Source organism: Pelecanus crispus, chromosome 14 (assembly GCF_030463565.1).
Source record: "Pelecanus crispus isolate bPelCri1 chromosome 14, bPelCri1.pri, whole genome shotgun sequence".
In the NCBI taxonomy this organism is placed as follows: Eukaryota; Metazoa; Chordata; class Aves; order Pelecaniformes; family Pelecanidae; genus Pelecanus; species Pelecanus crispus.
Genome location: NC_134656.1, coordinates 14,322,401 through 14,343,107, shown reverse-complemented (window position 1 = coordinate 14,343,107; position 20,707 = coordinate 14,322,401). Strand labels below are relative to the sequence as shown.

Sequence of the window (20,707 nt, the reverse complement as noted above, 5' to 3'; positions counted from 1 at the left end):
CGCTGACCTTATCTAAGCGGTTATAATTCCACAGACTGCATCCAGCATTGATGCATGCAGCGGTGCAAGGCTATAGTTTCGCAAAAGGCTTTAAACTGATGCGCACGTGAGTTACTGCCGAAGGAGGCAGTCCCCTCGCCCAGCCCTGCCCTTACCACAGGACCTTACACCTCCTCTCATGCCAGCAGCAGATCTCGGGGGGTTGCACACCGAGCCAGTCAGGGAGCAAATCTGACTAAAAAAGGACCTTTTGTTTGTTTGCCTTCCGGTTAATTTTCAGCTGATCAGTTCCTGATCCTGTTTGCCACAGTGTCACAAAGGAGGTGGTGAAAACATGCAGCAATGTAGAAAAAGGGAAAAAGGGTAGTTCACTCTTGGACTGACTCAGGTCCAACCATAAAACCACAGTCTAAGCTACATACAGGACTAAATTTTTCCCAATCGCATGAATTCAGCTCTATGGATATAAAATATGTGCACCGTAATAACCATGGAGTTTTACCCTGAATACAAGATGGCCAGGGAGACTGTAAATGGCAAAGTTATGTATTTATAATATATATATAGCTATATATATATAGCTTATTTATATATAAGCTATCTATTTTGTGCTAATGCGGTATCTAACTGGTTCAGCCCATCCTTAGTAAAAGATCTTTAGTCTACCAAATGCAGACCTCCCTTTCTCTTAGTATTTAGTGGAGAAGAGTTCACATATCATCTCACAAATGCATATTAGGTTATTCATGTCCCCCAGTATTAAAAAAAAAAGGATATTTTCTCTCTGACCAAAATTGCAGGTGCAGACAATAAAAAACAGAAATTACACCTCTGTTCCAGTCAGAGTTGTTCTGGAGCACTGAGTGTCGAAGCAGCATCACGTTATACGATGGCTTGCTCCTTTCCCTTACACCAGCACAGGGAGTAGGCCCCAGCTGAGTCAATCACTTAAGCATGATCTGAACTCAAGCATGTGAATGATCCACCAAACCTCTTAAGCACATGTTGCAGTTGAAAGCCAGCAGACGACAGATTGCTGAGCTGCTGCCAATCCCTAGCCCCCAAAATCAAGATCTGTATCTTCAAAACCACTGAAGCGCATGGGAGAAAGCAGAGAATAGAACTGGAGAAAAGAAGAGCGGGTGGATGGATGCCTGCTGGATAGCATGTATGTCATAAAACATTTTTTCTCTGATCTTCAAATCTCTGTTCCATGAGGGAGGCTTTTTTTCCGGCTCTAGTTACGAAAACCACACGAGTTTAGAAGTGGCTGCATAATTCTAGTCTCCACCTCTTCGTTGCTTTTTTTATACACATTGGTTGCGCTGACACAAAGGTAGGCGGCTTTTCCTGTAAGAAGTACCAATGGTTGAAAATAATACATATGCAGTTAGGAAGAAGCAATTTATAAACAAAAACAAGCACCATAATTTGTGTTCTTTTTTCTTCATGTACTTATAGAGAAAAAAATGCAAAAAGTGACTTCTGGTTCGTTGTGTTAGCTCAGGGCAAATACTTATTTGCAATACAATCTGCAAAACTTCCAGCAGCCTCTCTTAGTACTCTTCCGAAACAATAAATTTCATAAGAATGTTAATTTGTCAGCAAAAAATGTAAGGAATTGCAAACTTGTAAATGGTCTTACATGGGAAAAAAATCAGTTGGAACAACCCCAGTTTAATTGACTATTTCATCAAAATCTGACAAACTTCCAACTTGCAAAATTAAAAAAAAAATTCATCCTACTTCAAGCATATTGAATTTTGATGCATCTTCTTTTCCCCACCCCTAGTTCTGGTGCTTTAGACAAAAGTATCTAAGCCTGCTGCCAAGACAATGTTTCTCTATTGTTGATTTTAGAGGGTAAAGAGCATATCACATAACATTATATGTCAGGAATAATAGAAATGCTTTCTGCATGTTACTTAAAACCAAAATTGCTTAAAAATACCCTGAATTGAGCAAGACCTTTTGATTAATTAAACCAAAAATCTCCTCTCAGTTCAAGAACCCAATGAGAACCTTTAATTACATAATCAAAAATTATGTCAGGAAAGGGCATCATGAAAATCTAATTATGCACTTTTTAGTATGTGATTAGTTTTAAGTAGGTGGGTATGATTGAGGAAGAGCAAAAGAGGGGAAATATGATAAAAGAGCTGAATCAGGCAGTGGAAAGAAAAGAGGTATCAGAGAAGTGAATAATAAGAAATACAACCTCCTCCCAGAGTGTCTTCAAAAACTGGATGTCTCGGCTTGATTATAGAGCGTATGAAATAAGGCATGATTCTTCCTCAATTATATGCATTTAGGATTTGACACAAAGCTCACTGAAGCCTATGAAAAGGAAATAGGCTGCATTTCCAATTGGTGAGTTCAATACCAGGAATATGTTAAAAAAGTTTTGTCCATCTCACCTGACCTTATGATGGAAACAACTGTCCGTTCTCATTGTGCTGTCCCTCTGCTAAGTGAAACGGTGATTTCACATTTTTACAAAATGTTGGGTGCAGGTCCCATGATACAGTTTATAGTATCTCCCTCTTCTCAAATCCTGAATCCTTTTTGTTTTGAAGTTGTGTTAACCCTCAGTTTTCTCTGGGATATTGGAGTTATCAAATAAGTAGGTACATGGGGATGCCCAGGAGAAGCACAAGCTTCGGGCACTGCTGTCTCATTACACGCCGGGATGGCCTGAACACCACCACGGTTAAAACCTGAGTTGCTGACTGGAAACTTGTGTGACATCGTGGGGACCCCTTGGAGTGGGCTCTGTAAATCAAAGCTGGGAACCATGAATTCCTGAGTTCCAGTTTTGCACATACTGACACTGTGTTCTTGGGCAGCCACTTCAGCTGTCAATATCTCAGTTTTCCCATTTTCAAATGGACATAATACTACTTACCTCCTTCTGCCACACACCATGAGTCTAATTAAGTGCTTTCAGAGTTTAACTGAATGTGTGTACAGTATTATCCTCTAATCAAAGAGAATTCCACCCAGCCCTGCCTAGCAATTCTGTTTCTTTGTTCTCCATGCTCACTCTAAGCCTCTCTATATTTGTTCCAAGTCACACTGCAGTCAAGTTACCTGAGCATTTTTATTCTAAGATTATTTTTCAGCTGATGTTAAAAAGGGAAATGCAAATGCTCCACTGGCAGTCTACGTTCCTGGAGAGTGAGAACCTGAGAAATTATTTCTGCAAAGCTCACTGCAAACTACCTCTATATATCTTGCTTGAAGATAAATCATTTGTAGAAATCAAAGGGATTAATTCTTAGCTAGAATAAATCAGTAGTGCCTTTAGTGAAATCAGTAAGCTGCAGTGAATTATATCGGGGTAGGTGAAAGGTGATTCATGTCCACTACACACAGGCCAGAATCTGATTTCAATTACACTGATGGAAATCTCTATTAACTACATTATTTTGACTGAAGTTTCTAGAATTACTCTGCATATCTACAGATACAATGACGGGCTTGAAATTAGCTACTGCCATTCACTGAACTGTTCCTGGAGACAGGGTTTATTCTCTGCTCAGCAGCAGCCATAAAAGCAAGCAGCATTTTAGAACCTATGTGGAAACAGCACACAGAACACCATGGCACCACCGAACAAACCCCTGACACACATACATCCGTAATGTATTGCAGAAATCCATTACTACCATCTCTAAAAGGATATAGCAGAAGGGCTATAGGTACAGAGAAGGGCAATAAAGATGGTCAACCATGTCAAATGGCTTCAATATGAGAAGGGTCTAACAGATGAAGGCATTTTAACTTGATGTGGACACCACTGAGGGGAAAGATACTGAAGGTCTGCAAAATCTTAAATGGTGAGTAAAGCATGGACAGTGATTAAGCTCTATTTCTTGCAATACTAAAGTTAAGGGGCAACCAAGTAAATTATCAGGTCTGAAGCAAAAGGAAATATCTTTTTCATACAGTACATCATTAAATGTGGAACCAGTTGCTAAAGGATTCTGGAAAAGCCAAAAGTTTAAATGTGTGCAAAAGGCTTTAGGAGCGCTCATTGGGAAATAGGCCCACTGGTGGCTACCAAAAACAATTGTCCAGATACAAGCTCTAGCTCAGGAAATCCTTAAACTACTTTGAGCCAGGTACGTCACACATGGGGCTTGAGTGCCAAAATTGTTTTGGGGAAACACATTTCAATTGACCTATTGATTTCCCTTCGGCGTCGCTATACTGCTCAGTGAAATGAGCTGTGGATTAGTAAATGCTGAATTGAGATGGTAAATTCAGAGGTCCATAGGAACCCCTATGGACATCATGTACCAGATCTGCAAACAGTACAACTGCGATCATGTGAGCAATAGCTCTGCGATGCCTGCCTTTCTGCAGTGCTTGCTAGCTCGTACGCAGCTCCACACAAAGCTCACCCCCAGCTTTAAGCTTCTCTTAAAGTTAGCTTGCCATGCATGGACTGTTTGAGACCCATATTCACCAAAAGATCCAGACAAACCCCCTTGTACACTAGCACAGGAACCTGTAATTCAGCGGCTCTTTTAGCACAACAGTAAGAATGTACACTCAAAGACCCAGTGGAGATCCATACAGGAAAGCACTGGTCAGATCTTGTCTCTTGGATGCACACTGTACCCAACACTCTTTATTGTCCACATGCTTTTCACCACAGAGAGGTTCAATAAACTGTGAAACGGTGGTGTACTAAATTCCACTGAAAAGCTGTATAAACATTTTCATAAATCAAAGCATGTGAGGCTGGAGTTTATCTAGCACCACAAAAAAATAAATAAATGTATGGGATTGGCTCATATAAATCATATATACAACGTGCGCACAGCCAAAGGGTCATGCAGAATGTGTAATGCACTTGAACATCTGCCTTTGTCATCAAGTCACTTGGAAACTAAGCATGTGTGGCAATTTTTTGATAAGCCAGAAAGGGATTTGATTCAAAATTTCCTAAAGTTAGCAGAAAGAACACCTGTCAATTTCAGCAAAGCTCAGAACGGTACGCTTTTGGGAAGCCTGATGAACTGATAATTCCGTTCAGAAAGGAACAACAATGGTTAAAGGAGAATAAAAACCGAACAGTGGGGAAGAGGCGGGTGGGTAGTTTATCAGATCTTCCTTGCTGAGGCTAAAGGGTGTATCAGTATAAACTAAGAAATCCTGCAATCACTCTGGATTTCTAAATCTTGCTCTACAGCAAATAGGGTCCCAATCACATCCCCCACAACTTTCTGGGAGCTTTCCTAGAGCCTTCAGCAGGCCAATAGAGTTTTCTCCTACAAGAGTGGACACAGCCAGTATGCAGCCAAACACGTAACTGATGAGTATTTTCTTTGGTATCGTGATACCATGTAGAGACCTTACCGCCTCGGTGCTACTGTGGTAGACAACGTACAAATATAGCAGCTCCAAACAACTTACAAGCACATGTAAATTAATTACATCTTCAGGAAAGATGGTGAATTTCATGGTAATTGATACGTCAGCCTCCTGATAATTGACTCCCTGACTGTTTTACAAAGTAGCAGCATTTTTTTGCCTTTGAAGTGCTCACTTGAAAAAAGATACTGGCAGTAAAGATTCTCTACAAAACTGAACAGTAGTTGTCAACTACATCCTTTTTAAAAAGATAAAAAATGAAAAAGAAGCAAAAAGAAAACAAGCTAGAAGGAACATACATTCAGTTGAAGCTTCATTCAGTTAACACACAATATTCCTTTTAAAATAAGAGCTTGCGGGCTAATTACAGATTTCTGTCTTTAAAATGAAAAGACATGCTAGCAACTAATAAAATATTCATTCTGAAGTAAGAATTATGTGCATGTCTGAGATAATTTGGAAGGAAGTAAAGTAAACAGTAATTGAAAAAAACTCCACACTTTATCAAAATGAGTTTTCCTACAGCTAAATGGAAACCATTTCTTAAAAGAGTGAAAATTCTCCCTTTAATTTTATTGTAAACTTTTTTCTTAGCATTTTAATCTTTCCAGTCACAAGTAACATCCTGTTAAAAATCCTTACATAGTAACGCTTCTAATGCTGACCATAAAGCTAGAAAAGTATTTTGAAGCAATGTAGCTCATACCCAACGGCAAGAAGGCGGCGCGCACACCGCAGCAGTCCAGGCGCTGCTCAGAGAGCATCCTGCTGATTCTCTGATGGTCTCCTGTCTCAGCATTTGCTGCAGAAATGAAATTATTGTAAGACTTTGGAGGCAAACACAGGACAGAGTTAAATTAAGAACTTTAACAGCTTTCTCATTCAGCCACAGGGTGGGGGCGTAGCTTTGGGGATGCCGATTTCTCCTAACGCAGTGTGTTGTTATTCAGATAATACGCTGTGTTAAGATCTTTTAGAAGGGAGTTTTGCCACATGCCCCGAACGGAAAAAACATTTGATGATTTTCAAAAAGACATCAACTGGAAACACACTAACTAAATAAATGAAAATGTTGTAGTGACTTTCAGAAGAAAACAAGAATTTAACCATAATCAACTTGAAGGGAAACCGGTGAATTTAGAGTCTAATCTGACCTTCTGCAGACTTTACTTCCCTGTCCTTGTCTCAGGCCTGGCTGCGATGCTCTTCCACCTCCCATAGCGCTCCTCGGTGCACCTGGGATGTGCAAAACCCGCAATTATCCCTTGCCATTCCCTTCCCCTCAGTGCTTTTCCCTCAGACCCGCTACCTTTAGGGAGACAAGAGCTTTCCCACATTTTTCTTCCCATTTTGAGCAATCGTGTTTCAGAGTGACTTAGAGTGAAGGAAACGTTTCTCATGGATGAGCTTGCAGAAAGTGCCGTTGCACGCATCACCGGCGCCCTGCTTGTGAAGCTGCACGTGGCGCACCTTGACCCAAGGCTACGTCATACGGGCACGTGGCGAAGCAATGTAGTATTGTCACTTGAGAACGGCAACTGCCACCACGAGGACTGAAAGCATCTTAGATATTTTCTTTACGCTGCAGACCTGCAGCTATGTCTTGAGTGAAGAGCTGGTTTTTCATTTCATGTAATATGGTATCCATGAAGCCTAGATCAGACTTTAAGATGACAATTTTGTCTGTCAGAATGCCGTCATTTTCTCCTGAATAGAGAACTTAACGACTAGAATAAAGAAGGTCAATCCAGACAGAAAAGTCACTGTTAAGGTAAAACACCCAGAGGTATTTTGTTTTAGCCTGAGGAAGATGATGATTTATTACATCATTTGTGTTACTGTTTAAGGCAATAGACTCCACAAATGTCTCTATCCTTACGCCACTTAAAAGTCCACATTATCAACGTTTTTAAAATTCCTGCTTGAAACTTTTTTTTTCTTAATTCAAAATAAATAAATACGTAATTTGACAAAAGTCTGGCAGCTTTCTTGTGGTGTAATGAAGACATTTGGGAGAATGTCCCCTGGTACGAATCAAGTTAGCTTTTTGGAACTCAGTGGGAACAGCGCTGAATTGCAGGACTCGGTCTGCTTTTGTGTGCAGTTTGCCCCGTTCACCCCCGCCCTTACACCTTGCACTCACTTTGCACAAGCAGTTACAACCAACTTAAAAAAAAAAAAAAATGTATTTCTGATTCAAAGCAATGAAACAATGTTTGTCGTATCTGTTCTCTGCTGGCATGGAAGTCTGCGATAGCTTATTTCTGCCTATTTGTGTACATTCTGGTGTGCGTATTCCTGTACGGAGTTCTGCGTACGAGTTGTGTTTGCGTGCTCACCCCTCAAGCGCTGTGCAGGGGAGGGGGGGCGGTAGATTTGGGTGCAATTCTCCGTATGTGCAAGTAGCCGTGGTGCGTTTACATCCCCGTGCTGTGTTAATGCAGCGTGGGGCGTGCGGGGCTGTGTGTGAGTCCTGTGTCTGGGTGTGCTGTGTGAGTGTGCGGCGGGTGTGTGAGTGTGCGGGGGGTGTGTGGTGTGTGCTGTGTAACTGGTGTGTGTGTCTGAGTGCAGTGAATGTGGTGTGTCAATGTGCTGTGTGAGTGTGAGGGGTGTGTGTGAGCGTGGTGAGTGTGGGGTGTGCTGTGTGACTGTCGTGTGTGTGTGTGTGTGTGTGAGTGCAGTGAGTGTGGTGTGTCAATGTGCTGTGTGAGTGTGAGGGGTGTGTGTGAGTGTGGTGAGTGTGGGGTGTGCTGTGTGACTGTCGTGTGTGTGTGTGTGTGTGTGAGTGCAGTGAGTGTGGTGTGTCAATGTGCTGTGTGAGCGTGGCGTGTGCTATGTGACTGTGTTGTGTGGCATGTGTGTGTGACTGTGGGGTGTGTGTGACTGCGGGGTGTGTGTGAGTGTGGTGTGTGTGAGTGTGGTGTGGGGGGGTGCAAGTGCACGGCCTGTGAAGTGCGTGGGAACGGGGGACGTGAGTGCAGGGTGCGTGGTGTGCGGTGTGAGGTGTGTATGGGGGGTAGTGCAAAGGAGGGAGCGGGTGTGTGTGGGGGGTGAGGGTGTGCGGTGTGAGGCGGGTGTGTGGTGTGAGGGGCTGCGGGTGTGTGGCGGGGTGAGGGAGCACGGGTGTGCGAGTGGGTGTGTGGGTGTGAGGGGTGTGTGAGGGTATGAGGGGTGTGTGAGGGGTATGTGTGGGTGTGCGGGTGTGAGGGGGGTGTGTGGGTGTGAGGGGGGTGTGAGGTGTGTGGGGGGGTGTGTGGGTGTGCGGGTGTGAGGGGTGTGTGTGGGTATGAGGGGTGTGTGAGGGGTGTGCATGGGTGTGCGGGTGTGAGGTGTGTGTGCGGGTATGAGGGCTGTGTGAGGGGTGTGCGTGGGTGTGCGGCTGTGCGGGTGTGAGGTGTGTGTGCAGGTGTGAGGTGTGTGTGCGGGTGTGAGGTGTGTGTGAGGGGTGTGCATGGGTGTGCGGGTATGAGGGGGGTGTGTGGGTGTGAGGGGGGTGTGAGGTGTGTGTGGGGTGTGTGGGTGTGCGGGTGTGAGGGGTGTGTGTGGGTATGAGGGGTGTGTGTGGGGTGTGTGGGTGTGCGGGTGTGAGGGGTGTGTGCGGGTATGAGGTGTGTGTGAGGGGTGTGTGTGAGGGGTGTGCGTGGGTGTGCGGGTATGGGGGGGGTGTGGGTGTGAGGTGTGTGTGCGGGTGTGCGGGTGTGAGGGGTGTGTGTGGGTGTGCGGGTGTGAGGGGTGTGTGTGAGGGGTGTGTGTGAGGGGTGTGTGCAGCTGTGAGGTGTGTGCGGGTGTGCGGGTGTGAGGTGTGTGCGGGCATGAGGGGTGTGTGTGGGCATGAGGGGGGTGTGTGAGGTGTGTGTGCGGGTGTGCGGGTGTGAGGTGTGTGCGGGTGTGAGGTGTGTGTGCGGGCATGAGGGGGGTGTGTGAGGTGTGTGTGCGGGTGTGCGGCTGTGCGGGTGTGAGGTGTGTGTGCGGGCATGAGGGGGGTGTGTGAGGTGGGTGTGCGGGTGTGCGGGTGTGAGGTGTGTGCGGGTGTGAGGTGTGTGTGCGGGCATGAGGGGTGTGTGTGAGGTGTGCGTGCGGGCATGAGGGGTGTGTGTGAGGTGTGTGTGCGGCTGTGCGGCTGTGCGGGGTGTGCGGTCTCAGGCCGCGCTCCCGCCCGCGCCCCCAGCTCGCCCCGCCGCCCCCCAGGCCGCTGCCCCGGCCGGGCCAAGCCCCCAGGGGCCGGGCTCCGCCGCCTTCGCCCTCCCCGCCCCGCCCTCCCCGCCCGCCTCCCGCTCCCCCCCCGCCGCCGGGGCTTCCCTTCCCGTCCCTTCGCTCCTCATTCAGCGCTGCCCCGCCGAGCGCTCGCCGCCCCGGCATGTCCCGCAGCCGGGCTGCCCTCAGCGCCCGGCCCCTGTAGCGCCGCCGCCGCGGGCAGGCAGGGCGAGGGGCGGCAGCGGGGCACGGCGCGGCCATGGGGGGCTCCTGAGGCGGCCGAGGGAGCGGCGGGGAAGCGGAGCGGCGGGGAAGCGGAGCGGCGGGGAAGCGGAGCGCCTCGCCCCGCGGCCGCCACCATGGAGGCGCCGCCGCCGCCGCCCGGCGCCCCCAGCGCCGCGGATCCCGCCGGCTGCCCCAGGGACGCCGACCGGCAGCTGCGCCTCCGCCTCTGCGTCCTCAACGAGATCCTCAGCACCGAGCGGGACTACGTGGGGACCCTCCACTTCCTGCAGTCGGTGAGCCGGGCCGCGGGGCGCGGGCGGGGAAGCCCCTCGGGGGCACCGCGGGGGCTGGGCGGCCGGAGCGGCCCGGAGCGGAGCGGAGCTGAGCTGCCCGGAGCGGCCCCGAGCGGAGCGGAGCGGAGCGGCCCGGAGCGGCTCCTCCCCGGGCGGGCCGGCGGCTGCGAGCCCGTCCCGGCGGCTGCGAGCCCGTCCCGGCGGCTGCGAGCCCGTCCCGGCGGCTGCGAGCCCGTCCCGGCGGCGCTCGGTGCAACTTGTGGGAAGCGCCCGGGGCCAGGCCCGCTCCGCCGAGGGGGAGCCTCCTCCGCTGCGGAGGCTGAGGGCGGGGGCTGTGCGAGGGGCCGCCGCGGGGCCGCTCTCTGCTGCGGGGGGAACGATCGCTGCCGCCGGCGCGGAGCGGGCCGGGGGCCGGGGGCCGGGGGCCGGGGGCCGGGGCGGGCGGGGGCGGCAGCAGCGCGGCGGTGCCCTGGGCCGCGCCGCGGGTGGCAGGGACGGGTCCGGGAGTGCCGCTGCCGCCCGCAGTGCTCGGCCCTGCTGCTGCTGGTGCTCGGAAGCTGCTCTTGCACCCGCTTGGACGCTCTACCCTCGCCGCCCGTTACTTATAAATGAGTAAATATTATATATATATTTTGCTTGAATGGTAAACATAAATGTGTGTCGGTGCATGTGGAGACGATTATACCCGCCCTCTGAAATTATCCACGGACTAGTTCAGAAGTAAAACTCCACCTGGATATTTCCTTTTTCCTATATAGGCTCTAGATGTGGAATTCATCGGCGTACCGCCACACCGCTGCAAATAACGAGAAGAGCCCGCAGTAAAAGTTACTAGATAACAGATATGCCATAAAAAAAGAAGAAGAATAAACTGTTTGATCACACAGAGATCAAGAATCAAAGCAAGGGAAGTCTCTGTAGAGATCTCTAAAAGATTGGACAGGGCAGAAATTCTTTCTGGTGTTTTGCTAGATAAGTACTAAACCCCGATTTCATCTAAATGGGCTTAGACCCTGGACTCTTTCTGACTTGTCTTTCTGGCAAGGTTTTTGATTGTTTGTTTTTTAAAATCAGTTTGTCTTCAGTGTTTTTCAGATTCACCCAAGCGGCAAACCGTCTAACATAAGAGATAAATGGAAAGGATGTGGTTGCTTTATGAGTTCTCTCTGCTTAAATCCTCTTTTTCTCTCTCAAATAGTTGAACTCGGAGCCTTGAATTTCAGAAAGCTTCCGACTGAAGTGCCAGTTAGCTTCCTTTAGAACTGGGATTCTGTCTCGGTGGGAGGAGATTCTTAAAAAAGCTGCGAGTTGCAGAAGTGCCCCACCCTACAGACAAAACAAAACAAAACAAACCCTCAGACAACTCCTCTGTCCTAAGTACTGAATTTGAGATTTTGGCAGCCGCAGGCTGGAGCGCAGATTCAAGCTGCATGTATTTTTAGCTTCAGTTCTTCCAGCTAAATGCATTTGCAGTGTTAACTAATGGGATTTTCATATATTAAAAAAACCCCAAACAAATCTTGTCTTTGTTTCTCTTCGTTAACTTGGCAGTTTTCGTGAGAGCAGTAGTGAGTAACGCCTTAGGTAATGGCAAGAGTAGGTACGGACAGAGTATGCTTGGCTCCGGATGGCACTGCAGGCGGTCAGAGCCCTTCACTTTGTTGCTAGCTACTAGGGGTAGATTGGCTGTAGTATCATCCTGGGGGGTTGACTCTGATAGTGCAGCTTTACCCCCCCTGTGGAGTTTGTGTTTGGGTAATTATGTTTGAATAAAGCACTGAGGGATAGGATCTTTCCTATCTCTAGGCCTTGGTTTAGAACAGCATTCACGCACAGGCTTAACTTGAAGCGTGTGTCGAATGCTCACGTGGTGTCCTAAATGATGGCGGTTTCTTCAATCATTGACCTAGTTCTTATGGGCTGAGTATCTCTACCACCGCGTTCAGATAGCTGAATGGTGTTAGCACCGAGGAAAGGAGAATGAGGATCTGCTGCTGCGTGTGAGGGTCAAAGGAGCAGTAGTGGGATGAAATTTTTAAAAATAAAATTTGGAGTGAGAAATGCTTTCTGCATAAATTTGGTGGATGGCCATAACTTAATACCTTCTAACAAGATACCACAAAGGAAGGAATTCCTCCCTGCCTCCCACATCGGACAGCTGACACGACAGGCAAAGATAATATCATCTGTATAGTCACGGGAATTACAGGCACTTATAGGGCAAAAGTTTTGCCTTATGCCACTAATAAAAGTAATGCTGTAGCACCGGGACCCTGTATTCTCAAATCTACTTGGGCCTCACAAATCAAGTCCACTTTACTCCCATTAGTTTGTTTTCTGAGTGCTCTTACATTACTGCACAGGAACTGCTGCTCCTGCCCCGCGGGTCTCTTTCTTACCATCTCGTGTTCTGTGTGACTAGCGCTTACCCAGTGCAAAATAAACGTAAACTGCTACACTTTCTCAGGTTATGCACCTGGTTACCACTCACACATGGCTGGGTGATGTTAGGGGTTTGGGGTTTTTCTAGTGTGAATTGTACTGAAATTTATTATGCTTTGGTGTGTTGCAGAAGCAATTTTGGCTGTAGTGGAGAAAAGACTGCAGTTCCCAGATCTTACAGAAACTTGTTCCTGTCAAACATGAGATGAGAGATATGTGGGGTACAGGTTCCTTTGCTTAAGAAACTTTAATAGCTTTGATAAATAAAGGAAGGCCAAATCTCATATCTTTCTATCGTCAGAATTAGTTTTCCTTAAGTAGGGTGGGACAGTTGTGCTTTAGAAAAAGGTGAGGTGAGGGAATTTGTGCTTTGTTAAATATTTGCTGTTGAAGCCCCAGTCCTCATTAAGTATTCTCAATAAACAATGTTTTAAAAAGCAAACTACTAAATTCTATGGGTTTATTCACAGCACTGAGGTGGCTTGCTAGCAGCAGCTTCCTGTGTTCCCTGGTAATGTAAAAGAATCTCTTAAGTATTTAATACTATGGATTTGCAAATAAATCAAAGTAACTTTGATTTATTAGGAGTATTTTGGTCCATTTTAGAAGACTAACGTGACCATGTTAAAGGAAAGGTTTCCTTTTTCTTTTTTGTATGCTTAGAAACCTTTTCCCACTAAGCTGCAGGGAAAGTAGGTTCGCTATAAACATGAGGACTCAATCCTTATTTGCTTTACCTCAAAGATTGTGGTCCTTATTTTGCTTCCATAGATTAATAAAGTGGGTATCATTAAAGTTATAGAACGCAGAGTTTTCTTTTTCTCACCATAAAAATTGTGTTAGTCACCATGAAGAACATTTTGCTATGAGTTTTGTACTCATTTAATAAAAATGCTCCAGATATTTACCTATTTAAATAAAATTTAGTCTGTAGCATCTGTTACATTTCGTACCTCAAGTAATTCTGACAAAAGGAGTTATATCTGCAAATTTAACTTAGGTGTCCCATGCTACTACAGCTAAATTAGGCTATTCAGTCTTTTAGGTTTAAAACGTACAGTTAATTTTTCACTGTGTATGCTGTTTGTCACATTTTTATTCCATTGTATTTTGGACACAAGAAGGCGTTCCTAGTCAGTATTGCTCCTGTTTAGTTTCTGGTAATCTTGTTGATAGGTCACGTTACAGTATTACATATCAGAACTGTGGAGAGAATGAAACCTAGTAGCTGTTCTCTGTGGTTTGTTCCAGATCTCACAAAATAAGATGATCAATTCCAAGGGATACAGCTATCTCTTCTTTTTTTTAAACAAGAGTCTGGATTTTATATTAAATGGTAATACAATACAGATATGATATCATATGCGTATCATGATTTTGATAGTCTTACTTTTCCTAGGTTAAGCCTCAAAATGAGGAGTTACCATTCTGAGAGAGGGCAAGCTCTTCTCTACCAACTCACAGCTGATGACCCAAAGTTATTGATTTAATTATGAATATGCACATGCTGCATTGTGTCCTGTCTTACCTGCCATTTTGTTAGGCAGGTATGATGTTGCAAAATAAGGAATCCTCCTTGAAGAAATGCTGTGTGAATCAGGAGTATTAATAGATAATACTGCAGTTATGCAGATATGTTAATAACTTTATTAGTAAAGGCTCATTACACAGCCGAACTTTTTAAGCAGCAGGGAGAACTACAGGGAATGGATGAAAACGCAGTGCTGCCAACATCATTAAAGATCTACTGATCAAATAAGAAGCAAAGTGGAAAATTGTCAGAAGCTAATGGAACTTTACTAAAAGTTACTGGTAGAGTAAGATAAACTTCAAAGAGGTAAAGGCAGATAATTCTGTTGTAAGTCTCTGGTGAGATCATAAACCGTAAGGACTTCCAGTCTCCAGACGTCAAGATTCAATTAATGCTTTGCCTGCTTTTGGCCTCTTCTAACTCTCTGCAACATATGCAGAAATGTTTACATTTTGTATGTGATCTTGTAAATATTTCTTTCCTATGTGACAAAATTAAACCGGGTGATAATTTAGTTTGAGGGTGACGAGTTGGGTAAATGTCAAAGCATCTGGTGGCACGCAGGCTTGCACATGGGTATGTGGCTGGCGGCAGAGTCCTTGGGCACTGAAGTGCAGCGGCCGCGCGTCGCAGCCCTTAAGCTTACCCGTTCTCCAGGTATCTGTTCTTGCCTCTGTTGTCACCCTGTATGGACAAGTCACAGGCAATTCATTGAGAAAAGAAGGGTTGTGGTTTGTTTGAGTGCCACATAGTCATTCCACAGAATCCCAGTCAGATCTGTGATACTAATATTGCAGTAAGCGAAGACCAGCTTTCAAGGGAGGAGACACAGGAGCCCTGAGCAATTTCAGACATACTCATTGACCATAATTCTAAAAACAGATTGGATAATGGCTACACAACAGTTAGATATCAGTATTTAGAGGTTTGGTTTACCAGCTGGTAGATATAATCATGTGAATTACATGTGAAAGTGTAGTAACTAATTATCCAATACACTAGATTGCACAGGTAGGTATTTTGTTGTGTACACGGTTTGGGTTGGTGGTTTTTTTTTTTTTTTGCCATCCTTTAATTTCACTGAACGCTTAGCTCTAACCTGCACATGCAGCTCCCACAACTTAGTCAGGTAATTGCAAGTGTATAAAGCCAAATTGTTCTCCCCATTGTATATAAATACGTCTCTTTCATCTTTCGAAAGACAAACCACCAACTTGTAAATTTTAATGTCAGAGTGACAGGAGGTGCTTTTAGCTTGAGCAATTGCCGTGTGTTCTGTGCAGGCACGAAAACAGTATGAAAGGTGAACTGTCCTTATCAGACAGGTATCAAGTTGGATAAGTAGTTGTACCAGGACTATTTTTAGGTTTTAATATTATGCCATCCTTTATTTTTATATGAAGGCATCTTATAAATTTTATAAATATGTTACATTAGGACACATGCCATCAGATAAATTTACCCACATCCTACAGACTCAAAATATTTATGTTATGCTCCCTTTTCTTGCTTGCTTTGTAGTTGTAATTGATATAGTATCTCTGGATTTTGCACTCCACCCATCTTGAAACATGATAAACATCACAGGGCTTTTTTTTTTTTTTTTTCCTCTTTTCATATTTCACAATCTTGTTTGCATCCAAGATTAGGGCTCTGGTGCTCAGATAGAGTAGCAAACAGACCATTTGTCTCAGCTGTGAGGTGTGGTTTCCTGTCCTACCCTGTTCTCTGCCTGTCTCATCCTCTCATCCTCAGTAGATAAAGTCTGCTTCTGGAAGGTGAACCATATGGCTTGGGTAATGTTGCTCCTTTATTATGAGACAGCTAAGAGAGCAATTGGGGAGAGGAAGGAGATGGAAAAGGAAATTTGTTTGGAAGTAATCTAAATTAGCTTTGCTGTTCTGTTGTTTCGGTCAATTAGTCACGTGCACTCACCTAGAGCCAGCTGTTACGATTGCAAAAGATCAAGATTTTCTGCTGTTGAGTCTTAACAATATGGGACACTTTCTTAAAAGCTCAGTTCCTGACACTGAGGAAGATCACAGCTTTCATTTTAAATGGCATGTTTGTAGCCCTGTTGGTTGTAAAGCAAAGTGTGAAGCTACACCACCAGCAAAACATAAATGCTCATGAGTTTTTAGGGGCTTCTGTTAAGACTCTTGAATATTTGGGGCTGGCAATTCTGCTGGTAGACTTTTCTGTTCAGACTAAGTGTAGTGCAAAATCAGCTCCTAAAGGCTGAAATGCCAACAGGTTAAAAGGTTTTTTTGCTCAGGGTACAAAGAGTATGTGAAAAAACAGTCTGGATGTAGAAAGTGAAGCAGAAGTGAGAAACAGGAAAGCAAAACAAAGCAAAGAGAAAGCTCTGAAAACATTTATTCATCTGAGCCTGTGGTCTGCAGAGCCCAGTTCACGAGCCACGGGTCTAAGAGCAGGGGTGGAGGATACAGAATTCCCAGGTTCTCTTCTGCTCCGAGATGCATGCCTGAGCTTAATTTCTCACTTGGAAAATTGTGCGAGCGGCCCATGCCTTTTGCAGCGAGGCTTTACAAGTCCAAGGTATATAGGAGTACAGCAGATGTTCCGTATGAGCAAAGCTCTTCAGTTCTTCTTGCACTCTGACAGAATCTCCACAATGAGAAAATATCAGTAAATTCCCTTTGTAGTTTCACCAGTACTGCCACACGGGTGAGAACTAAAACTCCTTTCTCTTTGCTTCCCTCAGCTCGTTCCAGCTTGGTGTGCGTCTGACCCTCGTTATCCTTTCTCTCAGACCTACTCTGGTCTCCTTACACCCTTCCGAAGGAGGTGTGTGACCTGGCTCCCGCGCTGCGCCTCTCCCTCCTCGCGATTGCGGTGGTACCATCGACCAGCCCTTCCGCCGCCTGTCCCTCCCTCTCGCATCAGGGATGCCAGCTGCTGTCTGAACATGTGTCGCGATCTCGGCGGGGGGGAGAGGTTGGCTGCCCTGGGCTTTCCGAGCGCGACGCTGGTGCCTCCGCAGCAAAACGCACTTGCGATAGCGGTCTGGGAGCCGCGTGAGCGCAAGGGAGGGGCGCAGACCCTGGGCTTTGGTGGGAAAGGGCGTGCGGATCAAAAAGTGAAACAAGCATCAGAGACGGCAGGAATTGAGTGAGTTGCTCCACACGTAGCTGAATGCATGTTTGATTTTACACAGTTTTTGGCTGATTTTTGCAGGAAGCAGACTGATACCCATCACAGGAGCTTGTTTGTTGTAAATATAGGAAAAGTTTGAAAGCTTTGCTAATTTTCCACTTCCCAGGTCACACAGTGTTTGTGCCGTAGGCAGGAGTACTGCTTTGCAGGGGTGGGAAATGCGGTTCTGCAATTTTCAGATTCGTGAAAATAGTCTTGGAGAGGATCTTGACAAACCATCCCATCATGTTCTGATGTGAAACGAGGATAATTTCTGAGAGTTTATCCTGGTGTTTAGGTGTCCTTACCATTAGAAATGTCTTCCTAATGCCTAACGTAATGTCTGATCTCCTTTTTTTCCAGTGAGCACAGAGGTCATCTCTTTCTGTTTGCATCAATCCCTCAAGTATTCCATGGATGTTTTCACATTTTGTTTCAGTCTAGACAAAATTGTCACATCATTTAACTTCTTTTCTCAAAAACGATTTAATTTTACCTCTGATAATTCCTGTGCTGTTATCTGGATTCTCTAATCTATATGTTTCTTGAACTCTAGTGCCCAAAATGCAGGCACAAGACGCTCCCAAGGCTTTAGCAGTACTGGGTGAGGGAATAGATTACTTCACATTTTTTGTACATTATACAGGAGTGTTATTGTAGCACAGGAGCCTTAAGAAAGGTTTATCTGAGTTTGTACCTGTATTTGAGGACAGCTCATTGCTCATACCAGTTGACTAGGTGTCTGCATGGAGGATTTATGGGAGCAGTCTAATATTTAGACTTCTGGGATGTACCCTGGAAGGGCAACACTGAACCCTCCTTAAGGGGAAGAGAGCGCTGTGTTGTCAAGCCAGCTTTCCTGTGTTCGGATCCTGGCAGTCCCAGAGGCATCCCACTCTGAGAGGGTATTTGAGGCTTGAAAAAGCAGGATCTCCCAAGTGCAGTGTCTGCCTGCAGGCATCCAGATGAGTCTGTGACAGATGAAGCTTTTTAGAAATTACTTATTTCTCTTGCCTGCCTATTGTTTCCTTCAGGCACTTGCAAGAAACTGTAAGGGACTATGTGTGAATTTCCCTCTTCTTTCCCTCTGTAGAATCCCTTTCCTGTTGTTTTTGTTTCCAGCCTCAAATGGATTCTCAGCCTGCAACGGGTGTTTCCTTGGTAAAGGCCTTGCACAGTTGTAGTGTGTCTCAGGATGTAAATGGTAATGTGTGTTTTGACTTCAGTGATGCTTGAGATCACTGCAGTGGCAGTCTATACTGGTCACCACCAGAGAGAGTACTGCTGACCCCGCATATATCTGCTTATCTCCTAGGCCTTCATTATCTGCAAAAACTACCATCAGTTTTCTTGCACAAAATGGGGATTTAATGGCAAAGCTTTGCAGAAACCTTATTTGATCTCTGGGATCTTGTTGGACCAGGCCTTTCCTGTGGCAAAGACTGTCAAGTCTGCTGCACTTCATCTCCTTTTTTGAGATACTCTTGAAATTAGGAAGTAGAAATATATTCTGTCCGTTTTTTTTTTTTTTCATTTGTGAATAGCAATTGCCATGATTGCAGAAATCTGTTTTGTGGGTCAAATCTTTGAAATTATCCTGAGTGGCTGTATTTCCCGGTTCCTCTGACCACATGGCAAGGTTTCTTTGCAGTCTTCTTTCAGCCAGGCCCTTTTCTGCTTTAGATGACATGAAAGCATGCATAGTTCACTCATGCTGCTGCTTGTTAGCATTGTCTTTGTGCTGTGGTGGGATACCTAATCCATATTTACATAGCAGTATTGCCTTTAAATTCTCTGAATTGACAGATGATCCCTTGATTAGTGCAATCAAAGGTGATGCTGTTTCAGAGTGCATGAAGGCTGTTTGAATTAAAGACGTAAAAAGTAGGGTTGGACGTGGGCATAGGGTGGCTGCTGTTTCCTGCTCTGTTAGGGTGGCTTCAATCCATTCCTCCCCTGCCCTCCTTTTTGTCTCTGTTTCTGTCTCAATATTTTGCGTTCTGTTTTCAACTTGTGTTGAAGCAACCAGTCCTGTCTCTTTGAAGGACAGACTCGAAGCATTGCTGTCTTATCATGTCTCTTATCTATTTTGAAGAGTTCCCGTTTAGCAGTGGGAGTGACTGCAGCATTCTCAGCCTTTAACAGCTAGAGGCAAGAAAAAGATTTGAAATATGCAACAATGTCGTTTCTCAATCAGCTACAGAGACTTCATTGTGGAGCAGTGCAATTCATGCAAAGCCATCTCGTGCAGAGACTGAATGCTACCTTTTAATGCTTCTCCCTGCTGGATCACAAACTGGGGCTTGGACTGGGGGTTGCACCAGCAGCATGCCTAAGACCTGAGCAAAGTCTTGGACTTAAATATTACTGCAGATGAAGATTCCTGCTTGTTTGCCTAGCCAAGCTTGATTAAAGCTTTAAAACTGCCTTCTGCACATATGATTGAGTCAAGCTGTAGCAGACATTCAGAACGGCAGTAGATCTGTACTGGGAGCGAACCTCAGGGTGGCTATCTGGACTAAAATGCCTGACTCCTGCATGTACACTCTCCTGCACCCTTCTGTAGAAGCTACTCATCTGAAGAGGCCTTGGCTCCCTTTGAACTGCAGATCTCAAGACCAGAGTAAGAGAAAACAGCTCTGTGGTGAGAAAACAGTTCCTTTACTCTTCCTAATGAACCTTCCTCCTTAGGAGGATAACTCATTGCTTACACAGCTGATAGCCATATGTCAAGCCATGAGATGGTGATTGCCCAAAGCTGAACAGGAGCTCCGACAGGCCCCTTGAAACCCAGTGACAGAAAGACAGCTCGTGACCATTCTGGGCATCATGACGCCTATGTATGAAAGCCCCCCTGCTTTTTTACCCACTGGTATTAGCGCAAGAACTTGTCACAAACTGGCTGGCAATGTGACTTCCTACAGTTCCGGAAACAGCTGCAATTTTATGTCATATATCTTTGAGTTGCAGAGAGGGCAATAGATTTCTACACCTTGATTATTTAAAGATTAGGGTGCTACTGAGATGATGGGACTGTGGAACTGAGTTAAAGGAACATCTAGGTTTGTGTAAGGATATCGGGTCAATCTCACTGCTGTTGTCATTGCTGTAATTATTTTTATGGAAGCGTATCAGCCATACAAATAATACCTTGCTGCAACTTATCTGATGTCTCATGACTCATGAAGTAAATTTTGTGACCATTCTCAACCTGACTTTCGTTTTGTACTTCTGGTTTTGCCTGTGGTCAGTTCTTGTGCCAACAGGTTAATTTGTTGGTTCCCAAACCACTTAGCTTATGTAAAATGAGGGCACTTTTTTTTTTTTTAAACAAGCACTGTCTTTTAGTCATTAAAAAACTTTATAGAGTAGTCATCATTTAATTGGCCCAGTAATACACTTCTGGTTTTTTTTTTTTAAAAAAAAAAAAAAAGGGCGGGGGGGTGGGAGCAAACAATCTTGTGTGCAGGGTGCTGAATATGTA

At 45.4% G+C, this 20,707-nt stretch overlaps 1 protein-coding gene across 1 annotated transcript in view; it reads left to right on the top strand.

Moving 5' to 3' along the window:
- Positions 1-9,935: 9,935 nt before the first annotated feature.
- PREX1 (phosphatidylinositol-3,4,5-trisphosphate dependent Rac exchange factor 1) overlaps positions 9,936-20,707 on the top strand; it is a 175,244-nt gene continuing 164,472 nt past the window's right edge. The window contains exon 1 of the mRNA XM_075720969.1: positions 9,936-10,094. Coding sequence (XP_075577084.1) covers positions 9,936-10,094 — 159 coding nt within the window. The remainder of the gene's footprint in view (positions 10,095-20,707) is intronic.